Source organism: Chiloscyllium plagiosum, unplaced genomic scaffold, assembly GCF_037043375.1.
Source record: "Chiloscyllium plagiosum isolate Xiang-an unplaced genomic scaffold, Cpla_swu_hap1 HiC_scaffold_12, whole genome shotgun sequence".
Classification (NCBI taxonomy): Eukaryota; Metazoa; Chordata; class Chondrichthyes; order Orectolobiformes; family Hemiscylliidae; genus Chiloscyllium; species Chiloscyllium plagiosum.
This window is the reverse complement of record NW_028270150.1, coordinates 78650521-78673399: the sequence shown is the minus strand read 5'-3', so window position 1 is coordinate 78673399 and position 22879 is coordinate 78650521. Positions and strand designations below refer to the sequence as shown.

The 22879-nt window shown below is 43.4% G+C and overlaps 1 protein-coding gene across 4 annotated transcripts in view; it reads left to right on the top strand.

Moving 5' to 3' along the window:
- gpm6bb (glycoprotein M6Bb) overlaps positions 1 to 22879 on the top strand; it is a 197792-nt gene that overhangs the window by 151560 nt on the left and 23353 nt on the right. For all 4 annotated transcript variants that reach the window (XM_043700579.2, XM_043700578.2, XM_087992968.1 and 1 more), the window contains exons 2-4: positions 7178 to 7364; positions 13019 to 13175; positions 16998 to 17169. In XM_043700579.2, the coding sequence (XP_043556514.1) occupies positions 7178 to 7364; positions 13019 to 13175; positions 16998 to 17169 (516 nt within the window). The remainder of the gene's footprint in view (positions 1 to 7177; positions 7365 to 13018; positions 13176 to 16997; positions 17170 to 22879) is intronic.

The following is a 22879-nucleotide window of genomic DNA, read 5'->3' as shown; positions in this document are numbered from 1 at the left end:
CTGTTTGGAAAATTCTCGGAGTTATCCATCGATTGGCACTACCAGCAGGCAAGACTTTATTCCACCACAAATAAAAATCAATATTTATCGGAGTTGACAGGCACTTCCCAGTTGTTCAGTGATTTTTGTCATCATGCACACACTCACATTCACACAAATCCATACACACATTCACACACTCTCCCTCACACACACGCTCTCTCACGCGCTCTCATACACACTCTCACACGCTTTCTCACACACAGACGTACACGCATGCACACTCACGTACACACACTCATGTACACACTCTCACTCACACTCACACACCCACACACTCTCTCTCATACTCTCTCACTCACACTCTCACTCATACGCATTCACACGCACATACTCTCACTCATATATACACACACACACGCACGCATACTCTCAGTCACGCACGCTCTCAGTCACGCACACTCACTCTCTCACTCACTCGCACTCTCTCACTCACGCACTCACGCATGCACTCTCACTCACTCGAGCACTCTCACTCACTCATGCACACTCACACACACTCACTCGCACTCTCACTCACTCGAGCACTCTCACTCACTCCCGCACACACGCATGCACACTCTCTCACTCACACACCTCTCACGCGCACACTCTCACACTCGTGCACACACTCACTCTCGCACACACTCACATTCATACTCTCACAAACTCTCCCTCACACTCTCTCTCACATTCTCTCACTCTGTCACACACACATGCTCGCTCACATACACACAAACTCTCACACTCTCAAACTCTCTGACACTCTCAAACTCACACACTCTCACACTCTCTCACACATTTGCACACACACTCACAATCATGCACACACTCATTCATGTTCATACACACATATTCTCTCTCACTCTCTCACTCTCTCTCACTCACTCTTGTTCACGCTCACGCGCTCTCTCACTTACTCTCACTCTCTCACACACACAACACACACACTCTCTCTCGCATGCATACTGTCATGTGCTCACATGCTCTGTCACACACGTGCTCTGTCACACACGCGCACACATTCTCACACTTGTTCATACACATACACAATCACTCTCTCACACTCACACATGCTCACACTCACACACTCGCTTTCACACATTCTCTCTCTGTCTCTCACTCTCACACATACACATGCACACACACACTCTCTCTCTCTCGCTCTCTCACACAGCTATTTGACTGATTCAGGCTGTTTCACTTGCAGTTTGTTTTTCCACTCCCCATCCAATCTCCAGACGTATACGATTTTTAGCAGAGGCCGCAAAGTGAGAGTCAGGTTTTTGTTTTTGTGGGGGTGTTTGAGAAGGTCTCCCCTCCTGGTTTGTAATTTCTCTCATTCCCTGTACCTGCTCTCTGAGCATATTGGAGGCATGTGGTCTGCTCTCGAAACAGTATATAAGAGCTGCCAAAGATCTCTGGTGTGCGGTCACAAATCTTCTCTCGGTTTTCCCTTCTGTCTGAAAGCTGAGAGTGGGGTTGCCTTGGTTTGAAATTTCTACAACAACCAGAGATTCATTCAGAAACTAGCTGTAATGGGATTAGTGCAGCATCTATCCCTGCTTAGTGAAATCCAAGGGCTAACGTAGCATTGTTTAGCACTGCTATATATCTGACTGCGCCAATTCATGTTACTGCTTTCTTGCCCAGAAGCACGCTGACCTATTCTATTGCTCTCACCTCTGGCCCAGCTAAGAACAAGACAGGTCATGACCTGAAGCTTAAACCTGAGACCTTTTCGGTCACTGTAACTCCCTCACTGACAAGATGAAGTTCTCTTTGAGAAGACTTCTCCTTTGTCAGGCGGATTGATGGAGTAGGCTAGACAGTGGCCTTCTAACTTTAGGACCTGAGTTCAAATCTAGTCTAGCTAATGGAATGAAAATCTTAACAGCATTTCAAAAGGGTAAATGAGACGTTCTTGGGAGGGTGCTCTCAATCCAGTTCCTAAAAAGAATGGAGAGGAGAGTAATTGTCTTCAAAATCAAGTTCTTGCCAATCAGAGATGCCACAATAATAGGCAGCAGAGCGACTTCATTGTAGTAACATGTCTAGATATGGTTGTCATTAATTCTGTACTTTACATTAGTGGTAAACTTACAACTAGCTGCATAATCTGTACAGAAACATGCACAGTGTTATCACAACAAGAATATATATTTATGTTGTGCTTTCTTACCTTCAGAGCACCCCAAGGTGCAGTCATTGTGCGAATGTGCAAAACACAGCAGCCAAGTTGACCATAGCAAGATCCCACAGATAATATAAACGATCAGGTCATTGTTTTGTTTCAGGTGTTGGTGTAGAGGATACACAGTGGCCAGGACACTGGGAAGAAAACCTTTATTCTTCCTTGAATGGTTGCTGTGAGACTTCTTGAATAGAAGATGACCTTTCTCTCTGTACAGGACTCCTGTAACTATGTTTTTGCTCGGGATTTGTTGCAAAATTGCCAGTTAGAATGTATTTTCTTATTTGTATTAATCCACAAACAAATCTTAATTTGATATTCTCTGTTTAAAACTAAAGTTTACAGAATGTGTATAATGTGGATGTGATAACCAATATCAGTTTGTGTACTGTATTTACCAGTAATAGTAATTAGTGAGCATTCAGTAATATTTCTGTCATGACTGGTATTGATTTCCTTTATCACCAACAGACTTGGCGATCAGTTTTATCACTGTTGTCTTCCATTACAGTTACAAAACATTTTTTGTAGAGAGACATACAAGAAGAGAAACAATCATTTTTATTGTTGATTAGATAATCAGCTCCCAGGCATAACCTAGAAACAGAATTTGGTAAAGCAATCATGTGGAAGTGAGTCAAGGTTAATGTTGTAGGATGGATTTTCACTGCAGCTTATTGTTGGGTAAAATCTATCTGGTAGATTTGTTGCTGTCATCTGCTTTGTTAGTAGGAAACTACTGGATCAGGTCAATTTGATGTGGTAGAGGAAAACTACCTGGTGTTCTAACAAGAAGAGGCTCTTGTCTTAAACATGATCTAATTTATTACACGATAACAGCCAGGCACAAGTTATGCTGATGTGATAAATGACTGAGGAATACTGAGACTGTGAGGGAGATGTTATGTCTTATTTCTTTGAGACCTGAAGTTGTTTTCCCACACCTCCTTGAGTCCCTGTGACGTCTTCATATTAGGCAGTGTCTAATGTACTCCTCAGCGTTGGTCCTTTCAGAGTGTGACTCCTTTCCCCAGCAGATAAACAGGTTTATGGGTGAGAGGGGAAGAGGAGGATCTTTTTGGTATCAAGAGAACCAGATAATTCAGTCTTTTTAAATTGCGTGTCCGAGTGGATGACAGATTTTGGAATTTGCTTCTGCATTTTAGGAGTTGTTACAGATGTTGAATAGGTTATGAATGGGAGCAATTATAGATCTGGGAGCTGATTACAAATGGTAGTATGTTAAAGATGTTGGTAGTAGATGCTATCTCATTGGTTTAATTGCATTTTTGAAATCTCGGCATCTGTCAGAATGTAAATGTGTTCTGTATTAATGATGAGTAATGTGGACTCCAAAAGAAATATTGCTGCTGTTAATTCATGTAACAATGCTGAGATTTTGGCTCCTGTTTCGAGGAGATTGTGGTAAATTCCTATCTGGATATCTCAATACAGATTTCTATACAAATATGAAGAACTGGAAATGCTCAGCAAATCTGATAGCAACTAAAGGGAGAGGAATAGAGTTAACATTTCACATTGATGACCTTTCTATGGACCTGAAATTCTAACTCTGTTTTACTCTCTCAAATGCAGCCAAACTGCATGAACATTTCCAGCATTTTCCATTTCTATTTAACATTACCAACATCTGCAGTGCTCTGAAATGATTTTTGAATGGTCATCCATTTTCAACAAATGTGTTGTTTTCTCTCCAAATCTAACTCCATTATTCAGACACTCTTGTTTTACCCTGTAACAATCAGCATACAACGTTTATAATCACAACAGTTTCTGACTAGCTGCAATCTCACTGGCAGAATCTGCATTATCTGGCTGTTTCTTACATTGTCTAAACCACAGTGCCTTTAATCTAGCACTTGTTGTACAAGGGTCTGAAAGGGCTAATGCTGAGGATCGCCCTCTATTCATGATGGCCCAGGTTTGGTGGGAGAGCACCTTAGGATTTTGAAGGAGTGAGATGTACCATTTGGGTCTTCCTTATAGCTTCTGTAACAATGTCTATCACATAACTGTAATTTGTCCCGAGGTGCTAGCATGCAATATACTACATCTTGTTTAAGATGATGGCCTCTTCTTAGACTACGCAGTGGTTTTCCACTGCTACACCAGGTCCTACCAATAGATCCCTATCCTGAAAGACAGTGGTGGCAACAAATCTACCCTGAAGTGGATAACAGAGCAGAGAACTCTCACAACAGAATGGTTTTGATTGCAAATGTGCAACAATGCTGACAGAGGTTATACCTGTCCCATACCAGTTGTGACAAAAGTGTGGAATAAAAGGAATCTACACTGCAGGAAAATGTTTTGACACTTAACTTGCTTTTTCCTGTCCACGAGTCACCATACATCTGGCTAGTTCCAGGGAACTGGCTTAAAAAATCTTCTTGAACACAGAAAAATGGCTTTAATTTTGAGTCCAGTTTTGTTTTTGGAACTCACTGTGTCATGTGTTATTTTTAGTTGGAAGTATGTGTGCCAAGATATACTGGGTTAAAGTTGGCTTGGGGGAGGATTACAAATGTGAACTGAGGGAAACCATTCTTCAGTTTCCACTCCTCCCATTCCTTGACATGATGCCAGTGGCTAAGACTGAGATTCTGACTGGGAAGGATGGAAGATAGCGTCCTAACACCTGAGCTGCATATCCCAGCATAGCAGTTTGACCTGCCCATGGACTGCTTTTGACATAGGCAGTAGTTGTTTCCAATGTGAACATAGGAATTTTCAATGGATGAACACAAGAAATGCACCAAGGGTATATCGTATCTCAAAGCAGGAATTTCCAGCCTCTGGATATAACACCAGGATTGCCAGTCTCCTATCGTCCAGGGTTACAATAAGACTGAAGAGATGTTTAACATAACAAAGGCATCAACTTGCCTTGTGTTTCATATGGGAACGTGCAAAACTTTTTTTTAAACAAATGGAGTCACAAGATTGACACTTGCATTAAGTTTGTACACACCCTTGTGGACGACCACTGGAGTTTAGAGGGTCTCGCTTGTGGCCTATCAATAGTGCATCTATGGCACCCTCCATAATATAGAATTTGGTAACTTCAGCTGGTTCCCTTTAGAAACCAAATAGCCCCTTTAATAAATAATCCAAAAGCCCCTGTGGCCCTATTCAAACCCCACCTCATGGCTTTCAGGATTATGATGTTTCTAGTCTAGACCTACATTTGGAAGCAGGACACCCCACTGTGAAGAAATGGAAAATATATATGCATTACATAAATAATTTGGATTCGAGCATAAGTGGTACAGTTAGTAAGTTTGCAGATAACATCAAAATTGGAGGTGTAGTGAACAGCAAAGAGGGTTACCTCAGAATACAACAGGATCTTGACCAGGTGGGCCAATGGGCTGAGAGGTGGCAGATGGAGTTTAATTCAGATAAATGCGAGGTGCTGCATTTTGGGAAAGCAAATCTTAGCAGGACTTATACACTTAATGGTAAGGTCCTAGGGAGTGTTGCTGAACAAAGAGACCCTGGAGTGCAGGTTCATAGCTCCTTGAAAGTGGAGTCGCAGGTAGATAGGCTAGTGAAGAAGGCGTTTGGTATGCTTTCCTTTATTGGTCAGAGTATTGAGTACAGGAGTTGGGAGGTCATATTGTGGCTGTACAGGACATTGGTTAGGTCACTGTTGGAATATTGCATGCAATTCTGGTCTCCTTCCTATTGGAAAGATGTTGTGAAACTTGAAAGGGCTCGGAAAAGATATTCAAGAATGTTGCCAGGGTTGGAGGATTAGAGGGAGAGGCTGAACAGACTGGGGCTGTTTTCCCTGGAGCGTCAGAGGCTGAGGGGTGACCTTTTTGAGGTTTAGAAAATTATGAGGGGCATGGATAAACAGACAAAGTCTTTTCCCTGGGTTGGGGGAGTCCAGAACTAGAGGGCATTGGTTTAAGGTAAGAGGGGAAAGATATAAGAGAGACCTAAGGGGCAACTTTTTCACACAGAGAGTGGTACGTGTATGGAATGAGCTGCCAGAGGAAGTGGTGGAGGCTGGTACAATTGCAACATTTAAAAGGCATTTGGGTGGGTATATGAATAGGAAGGGTTTGGAGGGATATGGGCCGGGTGCTGGCAGGTGGGACTAGATTGGGTTGGGATATCTGGTCAGCATGGACAGGTTGGACCGAAGGGTCTATTTCCATGCTGTACATCTCTGACTCTACGACTTATTAGCCCACCCTGGTCTGGGCCAGCAACCTGGTTCCTCAGTGCAGACAATAAATTTATACAGCAAGGTGTTTCACGATCACTAGGGGAAAAGATCATCTGTGAGCTCTTATGTTGTTTCACAACTGATTCCCCAAAGTGGGAAAGATCACGAGAGGGAATATCTCAAGAAATTGTGGTTATACCACCTGTGATTCCCCATCCTATAAAATTCATGGTTAGAAAATCATAGGTAGTACTCTCTGCCAGGAGCATGAGATTATACTGTAGGCCTCATGGGATTCTTCTGACCTGAGATTGATCCATTTTTCTTAGGTAGAAAGGGACATGGAGTTCAAGCAGGGAGATGATGTGGTAATTATAGATCAATCTCAGTCCAGTTGGATGGTAAAGCAAGCGTCCTGGGGCAACTGGCCTAGTCATGTTCCAGTACTGTTTTAAACCTTACTTAGAACAAACTTGAAGGAGAAAATTGATCATCTTTGAGCGTCAGCAATGATGCTATTACTCTTGGTGAGCAAAGGAATTTTACTTGCACGTGATTTATGTCAACAGTTTAAAAATAGATTATTTATGATCAGGTGCTTTGAATAGTACAGTTGCCATCTGAATGAATATGTTCTGTACCTGAGCGAATTACTTCTGGGCAATTAGCAGATCTCCAGAAAAATGTAGGAACATCTTTTGACTGGGTAGGCCTTTCTAGTTATGGAGGAGCTTCCCATTTACCGTTGTGCTATCTTCTGTCCTCAGGTTGTTTTGAGTGCTGTATCAAGTGCCTTGGAGGAGTTCCGTATGCGTCGCTATTGGCAACGATTCTGTGTTTCTCTGGCGTGTCGCTGTTCTGCGGCTGTGGCCATGTGGCTCTAACCAAGGTGGAAAGGATTGTGTCCCTATACTTCTCTCTCAACTCTGGTGACCATGCCTTGCTGACTGATGTGTAAGTATGTAAAACTTGTCCAGCACAGTCCCTCCAGTGCTCTTTGCTTTAACTTTATCTGAAAACCTGTACTTAGGATTAGTCGGTGCAGTGGCTTCCTGCTGTGTCCCATATTGAATGAACACACTACTTGATAACAGAGTCCGAACCATTATGCATCCTGAAGAAAGGAGCAGATCTCCTGTGGTATTACCCATGGCCAGTCAGAGGATTGGCTGTTTTGCATTTGTACCATGTTGAGAGGAACATCATGGCTGCTGATCTATAGTGGCTGAATAAGTCAAATTCCATTTTCTATTAACAAAGGCGTTCAGTAAATCCCTTCTGACCTTTTGGAGATCACATTCTATCAACTGCCCAGCAACTCTGAAAGCCGTACATAAATGTATAATGTCTGAGCTTGTAATGTCACCAGACATGTAGTCCAGAAGCCCAGGACAATGTTTCTGGGGATATGTGTTCCCACTGTGGCAAAATTGAATTCAATTTTTAAAAAATGTCTGGAACTAAAAGTCAGTTTAATGGTGACCATGTAACCACTGTCAACCGTTATAAAAACCCAACAGCTTCATTAATGCCCTTTAGAGAAGGGGATCTACTGTCCTTATGTGGTCTGGCCTACATTTGACTCCAAACTCTTGGTTATTTCGCTCTCTCTTAACTGCCCTCTGGACAATTAGAGTGGGCAAAGAATCTTGGCCTAGCCAGTGACACCCACATCCCATGAATACTTGATTTAGTTTATTTAATTTTAATTCCTGATTTAAAACTGTGGATATACAATCAAACATCTGTAAGCAGGGAATCTGCAGCACTGGGTCAAGCTCCGACGAAGAGGTTAGGTAAAAGTGAGGACTGCAGATGCTGGAGATCAGAGTCAAGATTAGAGTGGTGCTGGAAAAGCACAGCAGGTCAGGCAGCATCCGAGGAGCAGGAAAATTGACATTTCGGGTAAAAGCCCTTCATCAGGAACGAGGAGGTTGAACAGTTCAACTTCACCAACACATTCCACCCCAACCTTAAATTCACTTGGACCATCTCTGACACCTCTCTCCCCTTCCTGGACCTCTCCATCTCCATCAGCAGTGACCGACTCAACACTGACATTTTCTACAAACCCACTGAATCCCACAACTACCTGAATTACACCTTTTCATATCCTACCTCCTGCAAAAATGCCATCCCGTATTCCCAATTCCTCCGACTCCACCATATCTGTTCTCAGGAGTACCAGTTCAACCACAGAACACACCAGATGGCCTCCTTTATAGACCGCAATTTCCCCTCCCATGTGGTTGATGATGCCCTCCAGCGCATCTCATGCATGTACCACACCTCTGCCCTCAAACCCCACCCCTCCAACCGCAACAAGGACAGAACCCCCCTGGTCCTCACCTTCCACCCCACCAACCTCCGTATACATCGCATTATCCTCTGCCATTTCCACCACATACAAATAGACCCCACTGCAAGAGATATATTTCCCTCCGCACCCCATCCGCTTTCTGTAAAGACCGTTCCGTCCGCGACTACCTTGTCAGGTTCACGCACCCCCACCCCCCCACAACAACCCACCCTCTCCTCCCGGCACCTTCGCCTGCCACCGCAGGAATTGCAAAATCTGCACCTACACCTCCCCCCTCACCTCTGTCCAAGGCCCCAAAGGAGCCTTCCACATCCAGTGAAGTTTCACCTGCACTTCCACACATGCCATTTACTGTATCTATTGCTCCCGATGCAGTCTCCTGTACACTGGGGAGACAGGACACCTACTCACAGAGCACTTCAGAGAACATCTCAGGGACACCCACACCAATCAACCCCACCGTCCCATGGCTGAACACTTCAACTCCCCCTTCCACTCTGCCGAGGACATGCAGGTCCTGAGCCTCCTCTACCGCCGCTCCCTCATCACCCAATGCCTGGAAGAAGAACGCTTCATCTTCCGCCTCAGGTCCCTCCAAACCCAGGGCATCAATGTGGATTTCACCAGTTTCCTCATTTCCCCTTCCCCCACCTTATCCCAGTTCCAACCTTCCAGCTGAGCACCGCCCTCATGACCCGTCCCATCTGTCCATCTTCTTTCCCACCTATCCGCTCCACCCTCCTCTCCGACCTATCACCTTTACCCCCACCTCCATCCACCTATTGCACTCTCAGCTACCTTCTCCCCGATCCTACTTCTTCCCATTTATCTTTCTACCCCAAGGCTCCCAACTTCATTCCTGATGAAGGGCTTTTGCCTGAAATGTCAATTCTCTTGCTCCTTGGATGCTGCCTCACCTGCTGTGCTTTTCCAGCACTGCGTTCTCGACTCTAATCTCCAGCATCTGAAGTACTCACTTTTGCCTAGCTTCTTTAGTAACCGATAGTTCCTTCCCTGGAAACTGCATTGTTAAAATTAGCATTGGTCACATTCCAGCTCTGTCGAAACTATAGTTTTTCTGAATGATTCCCGCCTAAGCTAGAGGTAGGAATGCTGCTAAATGCCCTGGATTTCTGGGGCCTTGGTAAATCTGAATTTGGAATTAGAGCGGTGAATGCAGCCTTGAGCTCAGTAAACCTGGGAACAGTGCAGGAACTTGCAGTCCTGGGAGTGGGAGAGTGGCTGCTTTCTAGTAGTGGAAGTTAATGGAGATCAGAGATGGAAACTAGGATTTGACGGTGATGAGAGGAAGGAGAAGCAGTCTGCTGGGCTGGTAACATTTATGAAGCCTGCTTTCCTCACACAGCTGAGAAATCTGAAGGTAGTCAGTCCGTGCAATGGGTAGTTTGGCAATCAGAACTGCTTCACAATGCCTACTGAACTCCAGGCTGTGCCATTCCCTTTACCCCTCTTGACCTTGTTCCATGTGGAAACTGGAGATGCCGTCTTCCTTGGCTGATTGTCTCGGGTACCGACTGAACCGGGACCGTGGGTCTCCATGTCTCCATGCACCTGGGCAGCCCCCAGCAGACGTTTCTCCAGAAAATCCTCGAAACTGGCCTGCTGCCCCTTTTCCAGGGAGCTGCTGGCTGCTCTTTCACTGGATTTCCTCCAGAGGGCTGGTCCCACTCCTGAGGAAACTCAGGAATAATTCCGCTATACGTGGGAATGCCCTTCTTGCCACTGCTACTCTCTGAAATGCTAGTGCCAGCCTGGCAATGGCACCCTCCTTCCATCCTCTTCTGCCTCGTACTTGGGAACTACTGCTAGGAGGATGGGGGTTTGGAATGTAGCCCAGCCAGACGTCAGCCTCCTTGTTTGGGTTTGCCTTACTTTTGCACTCCTCCCAGAACTACATTTGGGTGGATTGCTGTCCCATTCTGGGTCTGCTTTTGCTGTAGTTCTTTGTGCATTGGGATCTGGATCGGATTGACCTCGTAGTTACAGATTTTTAAAGAGTTGGTTATGGAACCAGTTGAGCTTAACAGGAGGAATTTATTTGGCATGGCATTTTGTGGATCCCTGGCTATTTCTGGAAATGTTTTAAGGTGATTTAAGTTAAGCTGCAGGGAAGTTAGTCAAAGATGCAATTTTCTTCAGAACATAAAAGCCTTTGGGTATAAAGCTACGCCCCTGTCTAATTACCATGCAGATCAGCAGTTCACCATTTGTCAAAGTGTTCAGCAAAGCACTGATGCTTATGTGTAATATGTTGTTCAGTATTCCTAACAAACCATCATGCTTATTTGTGGAATATTATTCTTCTGTATATGACTGCTCCAATTGAATGTACAAGCACCGTTGACATGGCTGAAGACTTCTACTTTTAATAGAAGTGACAAAGTGGAAAATGGAGATATTTTTAAAGCAGTTGTAGCTTAATTACCTCCTCATCTTGTGATGTTTTGATTTGAAATGAAAGGGAAACAAAACCTAACATATACTTCTTTCTAATAACCCTACGGAGACATTGAGCAATCTCCTGTTATTCAATCTGTTCCAGTTTGCACACTGTGAATTCTGTTGATTTGTCCCTGGTGTCAAGGGGGTGGCCTGCAGGCAATAAAGATGACAGCAAGTCGAGGTGGTTTACAGTATAACCTATCTCTTTGATTCGATTAGATGATTAGATTAGATTCCTTGCAGTATGGAAGCAGGCCCTTTGGCCCAGCAAGTCCACACCGACCCTTCGAAAAGTAACCCACTCAGACCCATTCCCCTACCCTATTTTTACTCCTGACTAATGCACCTAACACTGTGGGCAATCTAGCATGGCCAATTCACCTGACCTGCACATCTTTGGATTGTGGGAGGAAACCGGAGCACCCGGGGGAAACCCACACAGTCACAGGGAAAATGTGCAAACTCCACACAGTCACCCAAGGTGGGAATCAAACCCAAGCCCCTGGCACTGTGAGGCAGCAGTGCTAACCATTGAGCCACCGTGCCACCCAATGTTGACAATGGCTCAGTGTCTGAGCGTTCGGTCACCTGCCCTAATGTCTCCTTTTTTGGCTCAATGTTAATTTTTGGTTTGACTGCTTGGGGAATTTTACTATGTTAAAGTTACGAGGGAAAGAGATCTTTTAGCTGAAATGGTTCAGAATGTGGTACAGAATAACACCAACAACATGGGTTCAATTCCCGTACCGGCTGATATAGCACTTGTGTCCTGCCTCATGGTGATATTATGGTATCTACCCTGCTTAGTAATCCTCAGACAATGAAGACACTGGATGGAGAGAGAAAGGAAAGTGCTATATAAATACAACTTTTTGTCATCTACAAGTGATTTGCAGAGAAAAGGATGATTTTGAAATAAATCAAAGATGTTCCGTTTTGAAAAATTGTGAGTTGTTAAATAATTTAATTCTCATCCAGACTGTTTCCTCCACATTATGCTTTTTGGATTAATCATCACCAGTCCACTGCTCAAAATCTGTTAGGTGCCTCAGTGTGTAGAAAAATGCTGTTTCGGATGTGAGGTGAAGTTTTGTAACGGGGATAAGTAAGGAGGATAGCACATCCTTGTGGAAATCCTCTCACTTCCTATTGCAACACTATCCATTTAATGATTTGTGCTGTATTCTAAACAGCAGCGAGCAAAACCAGTGGAAAAAGTAGGAACTTAATCGAGAAATTCAACAGTACTACTTTATGAATGGTTAATGCATTGTTTCAGTTTATCTTTGTGATTTTAGTGGATTCCAAATGTGTGCCTATCAAACACAATGTAAGATAAGTGCATTACCATTTAGGAACAAATTACTACAGATGCTAGAGTCTACTGGAAACAAAAATGGCTAGAGATCACATCGGGTCAGGCAGCATCCATGGAGAGAAAACAAGCTAATGTTTCAAGTCTAAATGAAGAATTATCTAGACTTGAAACATGACCTTGCTCTTTCTCCATGGCTGTTGCCTGACTCGCTGTGATCTCCAGCATTTTTATTTTCCGTGCATGAACTATTTGCTTTGTAGTTTTCCACAACTTAGCCATTACCTTGGCTCAATTTGGAGAGCTTATCTTCCAACATTTCAGTTTTCTGACATCACTCTGAATCAGTGATCAAAGTTTCCTGTAATTTTGTCAGTTTGCTTTCTTTTTAACTCTTGTTTTCATTCATCTGTTGAAAATTGATGTGAAAGCCTGTTTTTATTTCCAGACTTGCAGCTTGGAAAGGTCTGCACTGTAATGTATGACATTTACCTCTTTCTCTCTCTTCAGAATCCAGATGATGCAGTACGTCATCTATGGAATCGCTTCATTCTTCTTCCTCTATGGCATAATCCTTCTGGCAGAAGGGTTTTACACTACAAGCGCTGTTAAGGAAATTCATGGCGAGTTCAAGACCACTGTGTGTGGACGCTGCATCAGTGGAATGGTATGAGCAATGGGCTATCTTTGTGTTGGTATTCTGTGTATACCTGACCGGCAGAGCTATGAGTTTACAGCAAAGGACTTGGTTTGGCAAAATGAATGCTGAGCGTGAGTGCATTGCTTTACCAGATGGTCATTTTGAACTAGTGTTTAGATTTGAAGTCTGCATCTCATACTTGCAATGCAAATCCACTTTTCTAAAGCGAAAGTCCTTAGTTCAGAAACTGCTGAAAGTAAGACCTAGATTTTTTTAAAATTTAATTTAGTATTAGCTTGCAAGTGAGTAGGCTTGTGATTTTATGATTCCACTAGGTGCCTCTGCACAGTCAGCATTGATGATCTGCGAATTTGAGTGTTTAATCTCCAAAAGTGCAATGTGATCAAATTTGGGAGACGGGCCCCCCATCCACTTCTGCTTTGCAGCCAGTGTAGAATAACACTGCAGAGTAAGAAAAAGTGCAACGTGAAGTTGAAAACTGTTCCAAGAGCTCAAGTCTCAAAGTGAATATTCATGCTGTTTTTGATGAGTTGGAAGAGCTTTCCCACACTTATCAGCATCTTGAAGTTGGGATTTCTGGGTGAAACTCATTTTCACCAATATTATTCCAGTCTTTTTTTTCATTGAAATGCGGTTTTTAAGGAAGCACCATTTGGAAAGTTCCCATTTAAAATCTTTATGGATCTTTCACTACATTGGCAATTATAGGCACGGTGTAAGGGGATAAACGTTGTGTCAATAAGGTCCCAATAAGGACTTGTTTCTGCAGGGGTCAGAAAAAAATCAATCCTAGTGTGTCATCTGTGCGGATTGGAGAAAAACATAAAATCCCTACCTGTAGGTTGGAGACACCTCCAGATGTCCACCAACTCTAACTCCCCACACAGACCCACTAACTGTTTAGTTTGTACAGAGGGTATTGAGGGACCTTCGGGCAACTTGTCTACTGTGGGATCCACGAGACAGTTAAAATCTACCCTTATAATGATGTGCCGGGACTCGAGCCTTATCAGTTTAGAAAAAACATCTACCAAAAATTTAAGGGGATGAGCTGGAGGGCAATAAACATTTAAAACACCATATTCTTCCCCATTTATCAAGTGGACTAAAAGGGGTCAGAGGAATCAAGTGGGCTAAAAGGGGCCATGAAATAGCTTTAGTGAGCAGAATTAAGGAGAATCCCAAAGCATTTTATTCTTATATAAGAAGCAAGCGGGTAACTAGAGAAAGGATTGGTCCACTAAAGGATAATGAAGGAAGGCTGTGTGTCAAACCTGAGAGAGTGGGTGAGATTCTGAATGATTACTTTACATCAATGTTCACTGAGGAGAGGAACATGAATCTTGAGATAGAAGTTTGGTTATTCTGGATCACTTTGGCATAAGTAGGGAAGATGTGTTGGGTAGGCTAGAGGTAATTAACCTGCAGGCTGTCATCAAGCAGATTTTCCTTTAACCCTCAGGTTCCTGCTTCCACTTTATCTCATAATGTAACAAAGTCACTACGCGAAAAGTGACATAATCTTGTCATGCATCCTGCAATCCCACTCGATTTGAAATTGCAAACTGCCCTGGTATATTAGTGATATAGCAGTGTATGACCTCCATTCCAGACCATAAAGAAAATAATATATTGTTCTTTACAGACTAAATAGGTTACTATCTTAAAAAAAAAAGCTAATACAAATGGAGAAAAGAAATGTTGCCTGGACTCAAGGCAAAACTTGCTTCATAGCCCGAGTGCATTGAGAGAAGCCACAAGTTCTAATCCTCATTTTGATGTTGTATTACAAGAATTCGGAGGCTGTAGACTTCTGGGGGGAAGGGGACAGCCATAATAAAAAACAATTATATATATTTTCTGCATTTCAGTTAAAAATCAAAGCAGATGTGTTTAACATTTGAAAGGGGTAGATTCAAAAATGAATCAATTAATGAACCATTTGAGCAAACTGATTGGTTGGGCTAAACAGTATTTAAGTTAGAAAGTTACTTATTCCTTCCAATAACTCCTTCATCCCAGGAATTGGCTAAGGCAGGCTGGCTGTCTCTTCCTTCTAAAATCTAAATAAATAAGACGATCTGATTGAAACAGGTAAGATCCTGAAGGGACGTGACAGAATGGATGCTGAAAGAATCTTTCACTTTGTGGGGGAGACGAGAAGTAGGGGAAATGGAGTCTTCCATCTGCGATGGAGGTGACGGGAATTTCCTTCCCTCAGACATTTGCAATTCGGTGGAATTCTCTTCCCCAGAAAATGGTAGAGGCGGGATCACAGAATATTTTTAAGAAAGAAGTAAGCAGACTCTTGGCAAGGGAGTCAAAGGGTACGAGTGGTAGGGGTTACTCAGGGAAGTGGGGCCACAGTCAGATTAGCATTGAACTTAATGAAGGACAGTCGGGCTCAAAGTGCTGAATGTTTCCTTATGGTTGTGTCCGTTATATGCCTTTAACGGCGGGAAGGTGTGGGGGGTAGCGCAGGGTAAGTATATCCCTCAAAATAGCAAGTAATAGCACTTCATCAGGGGATGCCAGATATCTGCCAAGTCAGTCTGCAGACTCTGTACCATCCGTTATCAGATCTCTGTAATTGTTAACATACCAACATTTGTTTGCCTTGGCTGGTACGGAGCCATTCGCTTAATACAGGGACATCCTGGAGTATTTCATTAATTGCAGGAAGTCCTCGGGGCAAATGTCATTAATTTCGCGAACTTCCTGGAAGACTGTTGGTACTTGCAATGTCACAGCAAGTGTGTGTCAGAAAGTGCAGAAAATACCTTGTATTATGTCACTGGCTTCAGAGACTTTGCTGGCACCCGTAATATATCCTCTGAAATGTGGCAGTAATTTCCCGGAACATAGAATCCCTACAGCATGGAAGCAGGCCATTCGGCCCGAGTGCACGCCGACCCTCTGAAGAGTAATCCAGCCAGACTCACTCTGTCCCTGTAAACCAGCATTTCCCACGATTAATCCTGCTAGCATGCACACCGTGGACAATGTAGCCTGACCAATCCACCTGACCTGCACATCTTTGGGCTGTGTGAGGAAAACGGAACACCCGAAGGAAACCCACGCAGACACGGGGAGAATGTGCAAACACCACACAGGCAGTCGCCTGAGTCGGGAATTGAACCAGAGTCCCTGGCGCTGAGAAGCAGCAGTGCTCACCACTGAGCGCCAACTTGCTGCCCATGTATCGATATTACCCTGGACTGTCAGTATTCTCCTAAAACATAAGAAATAGGAGCAGGAGTAGTAATTTGGCCCCACAAACATGCCCCACTATTCAACAAGGTCATGTAGGCATCAGTCTTCCATGCCAACTCCCTGTAGCCCCGAATGCCCCAGTATTTCAAAACTGTCCAACTCCTTGTCAAATATTTTCAGTGATCAAGCCTCCAAACGTCTGTGAGATAGAGAAGTTCAGACAATCACTACCCAACTGGGGTGGGGGGGAGATGCCTTTGCAACCCGGTTTTAAATGAGTGTCCCTCTTATTCCGCAATGAGGAATTCTCCGGGAACATGGCCGTAATCTCCCGGAAGCCTGGAATGTGTCTGTACGAGTGTGAAATATGTCAGTAATTTGTAATGTATTTGTGGCGCACTGCTGGGGGTATTTGTAGGGGATCGGCTGGAATGTTGTCAGTGCGTGAGGCAGGTGCACAACAGGAAGGCTTGGATTCTGTGGACCCGAAGCATCGTTTTGGGGATGTGCTGACTCTGTCATCAGGCCACGTTGATTTTGCACAATCAGTTTACTTTACCTTTATCTGTGCACTCGTATATCGATTGATTGATTGTTTTTTTTTTCCCCCTCCAGTTTGTCTTTCTGACCTACGTTTTGGGAGTAGCGTGGCTGGGAGTTTTTGGTTTTTCTGCTATTCCGGTCTTTATTTACTACAACATGCGTTCCACCTGTCAGACCATCGACAACCCACCGGCGAATCTGACAGAAGTGATTGAAGAAATCTGTGTGGACGTCCGACAGTATGGTAATGTAATACCTGATTTAATGCTCGCCGTCACTTGTTGGGGAAATTTAATGGGGGTCTCACAAAATGATAGCAGCGTCTTTTTGCTGATAGCAGCACACATTCATAGAATCATACAGAACAGTGCCTTCTGAATGGCATTGGCTTGTGAGAATCCCAACAAACTTAAGATGGACCAGGATTGCATTTCTATGTTTGAATCCCCTTCTGGATATGTCAGTGAAGGAGTACATTAGCTCCAATGTAACATATGTATGAAACACAAGTTTGCACAATTCACTGTAATTGTAAGGCTGTTGTTGTATTAATCAGTAATGAAAACAAAAGACCAGAGATATGTAAGTACACTATTTTTATTCTATGCTGCAACTGTCAGTTATTACAAACTCTGAAGTCTTGAATCTTTGTGTATTTCCTGGCAATACAAATTTCAATTCAAGATTGATGCACATATTAAGAGATCCTGTGTTGTGACTGCACTAACAGATACTGGCCTAAATGTGATCCACTGAGTTGATCGTGCAGCGGTTGGTCATTATAATAGAGACTTATCTGCCCAAGGGCAGGTCCTCTGCTCGTCCTCCAAGACTTGCTGTCATGTGCTTTCCTCTGCAGTTTCTTGTAGCAGCCTCCTACTTCCAAGTTCCACTTACCAAACATCAACATTCTCTTCTTTCCTCTTGGTCTATAAATACCTGACCCTCCTTCAATCGTCTCCTTTCAAGGTCTCACATTTTAGAATAGAGTCATGGAGATGTACAGCACCGAAACAGACCTTTCGGTCCAGTTCGTCCATGCCAACCAGATATCCCAGTCCAATCTAGTCCCACTTCCCAGCACCCGGCCCATAGCCCTCCAAACCCTTTCTATTCATATACCCATCTAGATGCCTCCACCACTTCCTCTGCCAGCGCATTCCATACACGCACCACCCTCTACCTGAAAACGTTGCCCCTTAGGTCTCTTTTATATCTTTCCCCTCTCACCCTAAACCTATGCCCTCTAGTTCTGGATTCCCCCACTCCAGGAAAAAGACTTTGCCAATCTTTCCTATCCATGCCCCTCATGATTTTAGAAACCTCTATAAGATCACCCCTCAGCCTCCAACGCTCCAGGGAAAACCCCCCCAGCCTGTTCAGCCTCTCCCCATAGCTCAAATCCGCTAACCCTGGCAACATCCTTGTAAATCTTTTCTGAACCCTTTCAAGTTTCACAACATCTTTCCGATAGGAATTGCACGCAATATTCCAACAGTGGCCTGACCAATGTCCTCTACAACCGCAATATGACCTCCCAACTCCTGGTACTCAATACTCTGACCAATAAAGGAAAGCATACCAAATGCCTTCTTCACTATCCTATCTACCTGCGACTCCACTTTCAAGGAGCTATGAAACTGCACTACAAAGTCTCTTTGTTCAGCAACACTCCCTAGGACCTGACCATTAAGTGCATAAGTCCTGCTAAAATTTGTTTTCCCAAAATACCGCACCTCACATTTATCTGAATTAAACTCCATCTGCCACTTCTCAGCCTATTGGCTCATCTGATTGAGATCCCATTGTAAACTGAGGTAACCTTCTTTGCTGTCCACTACACCTCCAATTTTGGTGTCATCAGCAAACTTACTAACTGTACCTCTTATGCTCGCTTCCAAATCATTTATATAAATGATGAAAAGTAGTGGACCCAGCACCGATCCTTGTGGCACTCCACTGGTCACAGACCTCCAGTCTGAAAAAACAACCCTCCACCACCACCCTCTGTCTTCTACCTTTGAGCCAGTACTATATCCAAATGGTGAGTTCTCCTTGTATTTTATGAGATCTAACCTTGCGAAACAATCTCCCATGGGGAACCTTGTCAAATGTCTTACTGAAGTCCATATAGATCACATCTACCGCTCTCCCCTCATCAATCCTCTTTGTTACCATCCAACCTTGTTATCTTTTCTTGATTTTCATGACAATTCCTCCCTTCTAATTTCTGTACTTCATCTAGTGTTTCTTTCATTGTGACATCTGCGTAGATGTTAAAGAGCAATGGCGATAGTAGTCGGTTTTGTCTCACCCTGTGGCCAATAATGCTTTGGGCCTTAATTTTCTGATTCTCACAAAAATGACCTTCTGCTTGACCAAACCTGAAGTGCGCTGCACTGGAGAAAGGGAGTTTGGATGATGCCCAGTCATCTGATGTAAGTTCTGCCTCTTATTTCCACTGGGCTAAAGAAAAATAATTGATAAATGGAGATGGGCACCTTTGGAAATTTAGAAAGGGACAAAAACTATGGGCACTGATTGAAATCACATACATTTTTAGAAACTGAGGATTATGCTCGCTGAGGTTTGGTGGGAAGAGAAATTGGCATACTGGACTGTAGGCCAACTATGTGACCTTTGTGAAAGGCCATTGTAAATATTGTGTATGAATATCAAGGATGGATATGGCGATTAGAAGCAAATTGTGTTTAAAGATGAAAACACAAGAGGCATGATAAAAATAGAAGAGAATCATGAAGGGACTTAAAAATAAAACAAGGATGCAGTATAAGGAGAGTTCCGAAAATAAAATTTTAAAATGTATTCTATAATTATACCAATGATAAAAATGAATAAATGCAGAGTGAAATCTCTGAAAGCCAAAGATATTGCGTTAGTAGAGGATGGGTCAAAACTGCTGGATTATTTAATAAATATTTCAAACCACTGTTTGTAGAAGGGAGAATATCAGGGTGGACATAATTGGTTATAAGTGAGGTGTGAAACCAATCAGAGGGAAGGATTTTTGGAAAGAGAAGCATGTAACTGAGGATTTCTTTTCCTTTAGTACTCATCAGGACAAATGTACGAGTGCCAAATTTTAAATGATCATAAATTAGGGCAAAGGGGTAGTATGCAGGTTGACTGTGATTTGTCGAGGTATTGCCATGGCGAAGAGAAAATCAGGAAACAATAGATTCCCCAAGCTCCTAGATAATTCAAAAACAGGCACAAGTTTGAACTTATTCCTTTTAGTTAGAGGAGAACAGACCCCTGGGTATGAAATTATGTTGCTTCTCACAAGCATTACAAACCTCACTAAGAGTTCAAGTCACTTGTAGCACCTGCTAAATATAGTTTATTCCTACCCTCTGTTTTCTTTCCAATAAGTAATCCTAAATCCATGATAATATATTGCCTCTAATCCTAAGAGTTCTAATTTGGTATAATAACCTCTTATGTGCCATTTCCACAAATACTTTTGAAAATCCCTGTACACCACATCCACTGGTTCCTACTTGCTATTGCCACTGATCCCTGTGGAACTCCACTAGTTACAGCTTGTCAATCTGAAGAAAGAACCATTTGTTTTTTCTCTCTGCTTCCTGCTAGCTAAGCAACCCTGTATTGTGTTACTCCTACTCTGTATGCTTTTACTTTTTGAAATGGCAGATTATTTAATGCCTTTTAGAAATCTGTGGATTCTCCGTTTTTCCACCTTGCATGTTACTTCCTCAAAGGGCTCCACTAAATTAACCAAGATGGGGAATAAGAAAATGATCAAAGAAAGAGTAGGGCCGATCAGGGATAGCATAGGGAACTTGTGTATAGAGTCTGAAGAGGTAGGGGAAGCCCTAAATGAGTTTTTTGCTTCTGTCTTTACTAAAGAAAAGGACCTTGTGGTGAATGAAACCATTGAGGAGCAGGTAAGCATGCTGGAACAGATAGAGATTGAGGAAGCTGATGTGTTGAAAATTTTGACAAACATTTAAGATTGATAAGTCGCCAGGCCAGACCAGATTTGTCCTCGGCTGCTTTGGGAAGCGAGAAATGTGATTGCTTTGCCGCTTGCGAAGATCTTTGCATCCTCGCTCTCCACCGGAGTTGTACCTGAGGACTGGAGGGAGGCAAATCTAATTCCTCTCTTCAGGAAAGGAAATAGGGAAATCCCCAGCAATTACAGACCAGTCAGTCTCACGTCTCTCATCTGCAAGGTGTTAGAAAGGATTCTGAGGGATAGGATTTATGACCAACTGGAAGAGCATGGTTTGATTAAATGCAGTCAGCACGGCTTTGTGGGGGGGGCAGGTCATGCCTCACAAATCTTATTGAGTTCTTTGAGGATGTTACTAGACAAGTTGATGAGGGTCGAGCGGTGGATGTTGTGTATATGGACTTCAGTAAGGCATTTGATAAGGTTCCCCCATGGTAGGCTCGTTAAGAAGGTCAGGAGGAATGGGATACAGGGAAATTTAGCTGTCTGGATACAGAATTGGCTGGTCGATAGAAGACAGCGAGTGATAGTGGAAGAAAAATATTCTGCCTGGAAGTCGGTGGTGAGTGGTGTTCCACAGGGCTCTGTTCTTGGGCCTCTATGCTTTGTAATTTTTATTAATGACTTGGATGAGGAGATTGAAGGATGGGTTAGCAAGTTTGCAGACGATACAAAGGTTGGAGGTGTCATTGACAGAATAGAGGACTGTTGTAGGCTGCAATGTGACATTGACAGGGTGCAGAGATGGGCTGAGAGGTGGCAGATGAAGTTCAACCTGGATAAATGCGACGCGATGCATTTTGGAAGGTCAAACTTGAAAGTTGAGTACAGGATTAAAGACAGGATTCTTGGCAGTGTGGAGGAACAGAGGGATCTTGGTGTGCAGGTACATAGATCCCATAAAATTGCCACCCAGGTGGACAGGGTTGTTAAGAAAGCATATGGTGTTTTGGCTTTCATTAACAGGGGGATTGAGTTTAGGAGCTGTGAGATTTTGTTGCAGCTCTATAAAACTTTGGTTAGACCGCACTTGGAATACTGTGTCCAGTTCTGGTCGCCCTATTATAGGAAAGATGTGGATGCTTTGGAGAGTGTTCAGAGGAGGTTTACCAGGATGCTGCCTGGAATGGAGGGCTTATCTTATGAAGACAGGTTGACTGAGCTTGGACATTTTTCATTGGAAAAAAGAAGAAAGAGAGGGGACATAATTGAGGTGTACAAGATAATGAGAGGCATAGATAGAGTCGAAAGCCAGAGACTATTTCCCAGGGCAGAAATTGTTAACACGAGGGGTCATAGTTTTAGGCTGTTTGGCGGAAAGTATAAAGGGGATGTCAGAGGCGGGTTCTTTACGCAGAGAGTTGTGAGAGCATGGAATGTGTTGCCAGCAGTAGTTGTGGAAGTGAGGTCATTGGGGATATTTAAGAGACTGCTGGACATGCATATGGTCACAGAAATTTGAGGGTTCGTACATTAGGTTTACCTTACATGAGGGTCAATGGTCGGCACAACATCGTGGGCTAAAGGGCCTGTTGTGTGCTGTACTGTTCTATGTTCTATCCCATTTGGTTGGGTTCATGCCTCTTACAAGAAGCACCTCAAGTGGACAAGGCCATTTTGAAATGCTAGTAGTGTACTGAACTTTGACTGGATGTAGAATATAAAATATTGTATCTCATATAAAGTTGAAGGCAATTGTGTCTCTCCATATTGCTGAGAACGCCTCCAGGCCCTCTAAACATATGCTGAGGAGGTTGTAGAGCAGTTAAGTGTTGGAGGTCAATGCCAGAAATTGAGCCCTGAAGGCCAGGATGCAGTGCTGCAAGAAATTCTATGACTTTAATGCATGCGTTCAAATGCCAAATTGGACCAACTGCACCACCAGCCTGACCACTGAGGAACACGTCTCGCTCTTGAATTCTCTACTGAGGGAAATGGGGAGCAAGCAGGTAAGTGG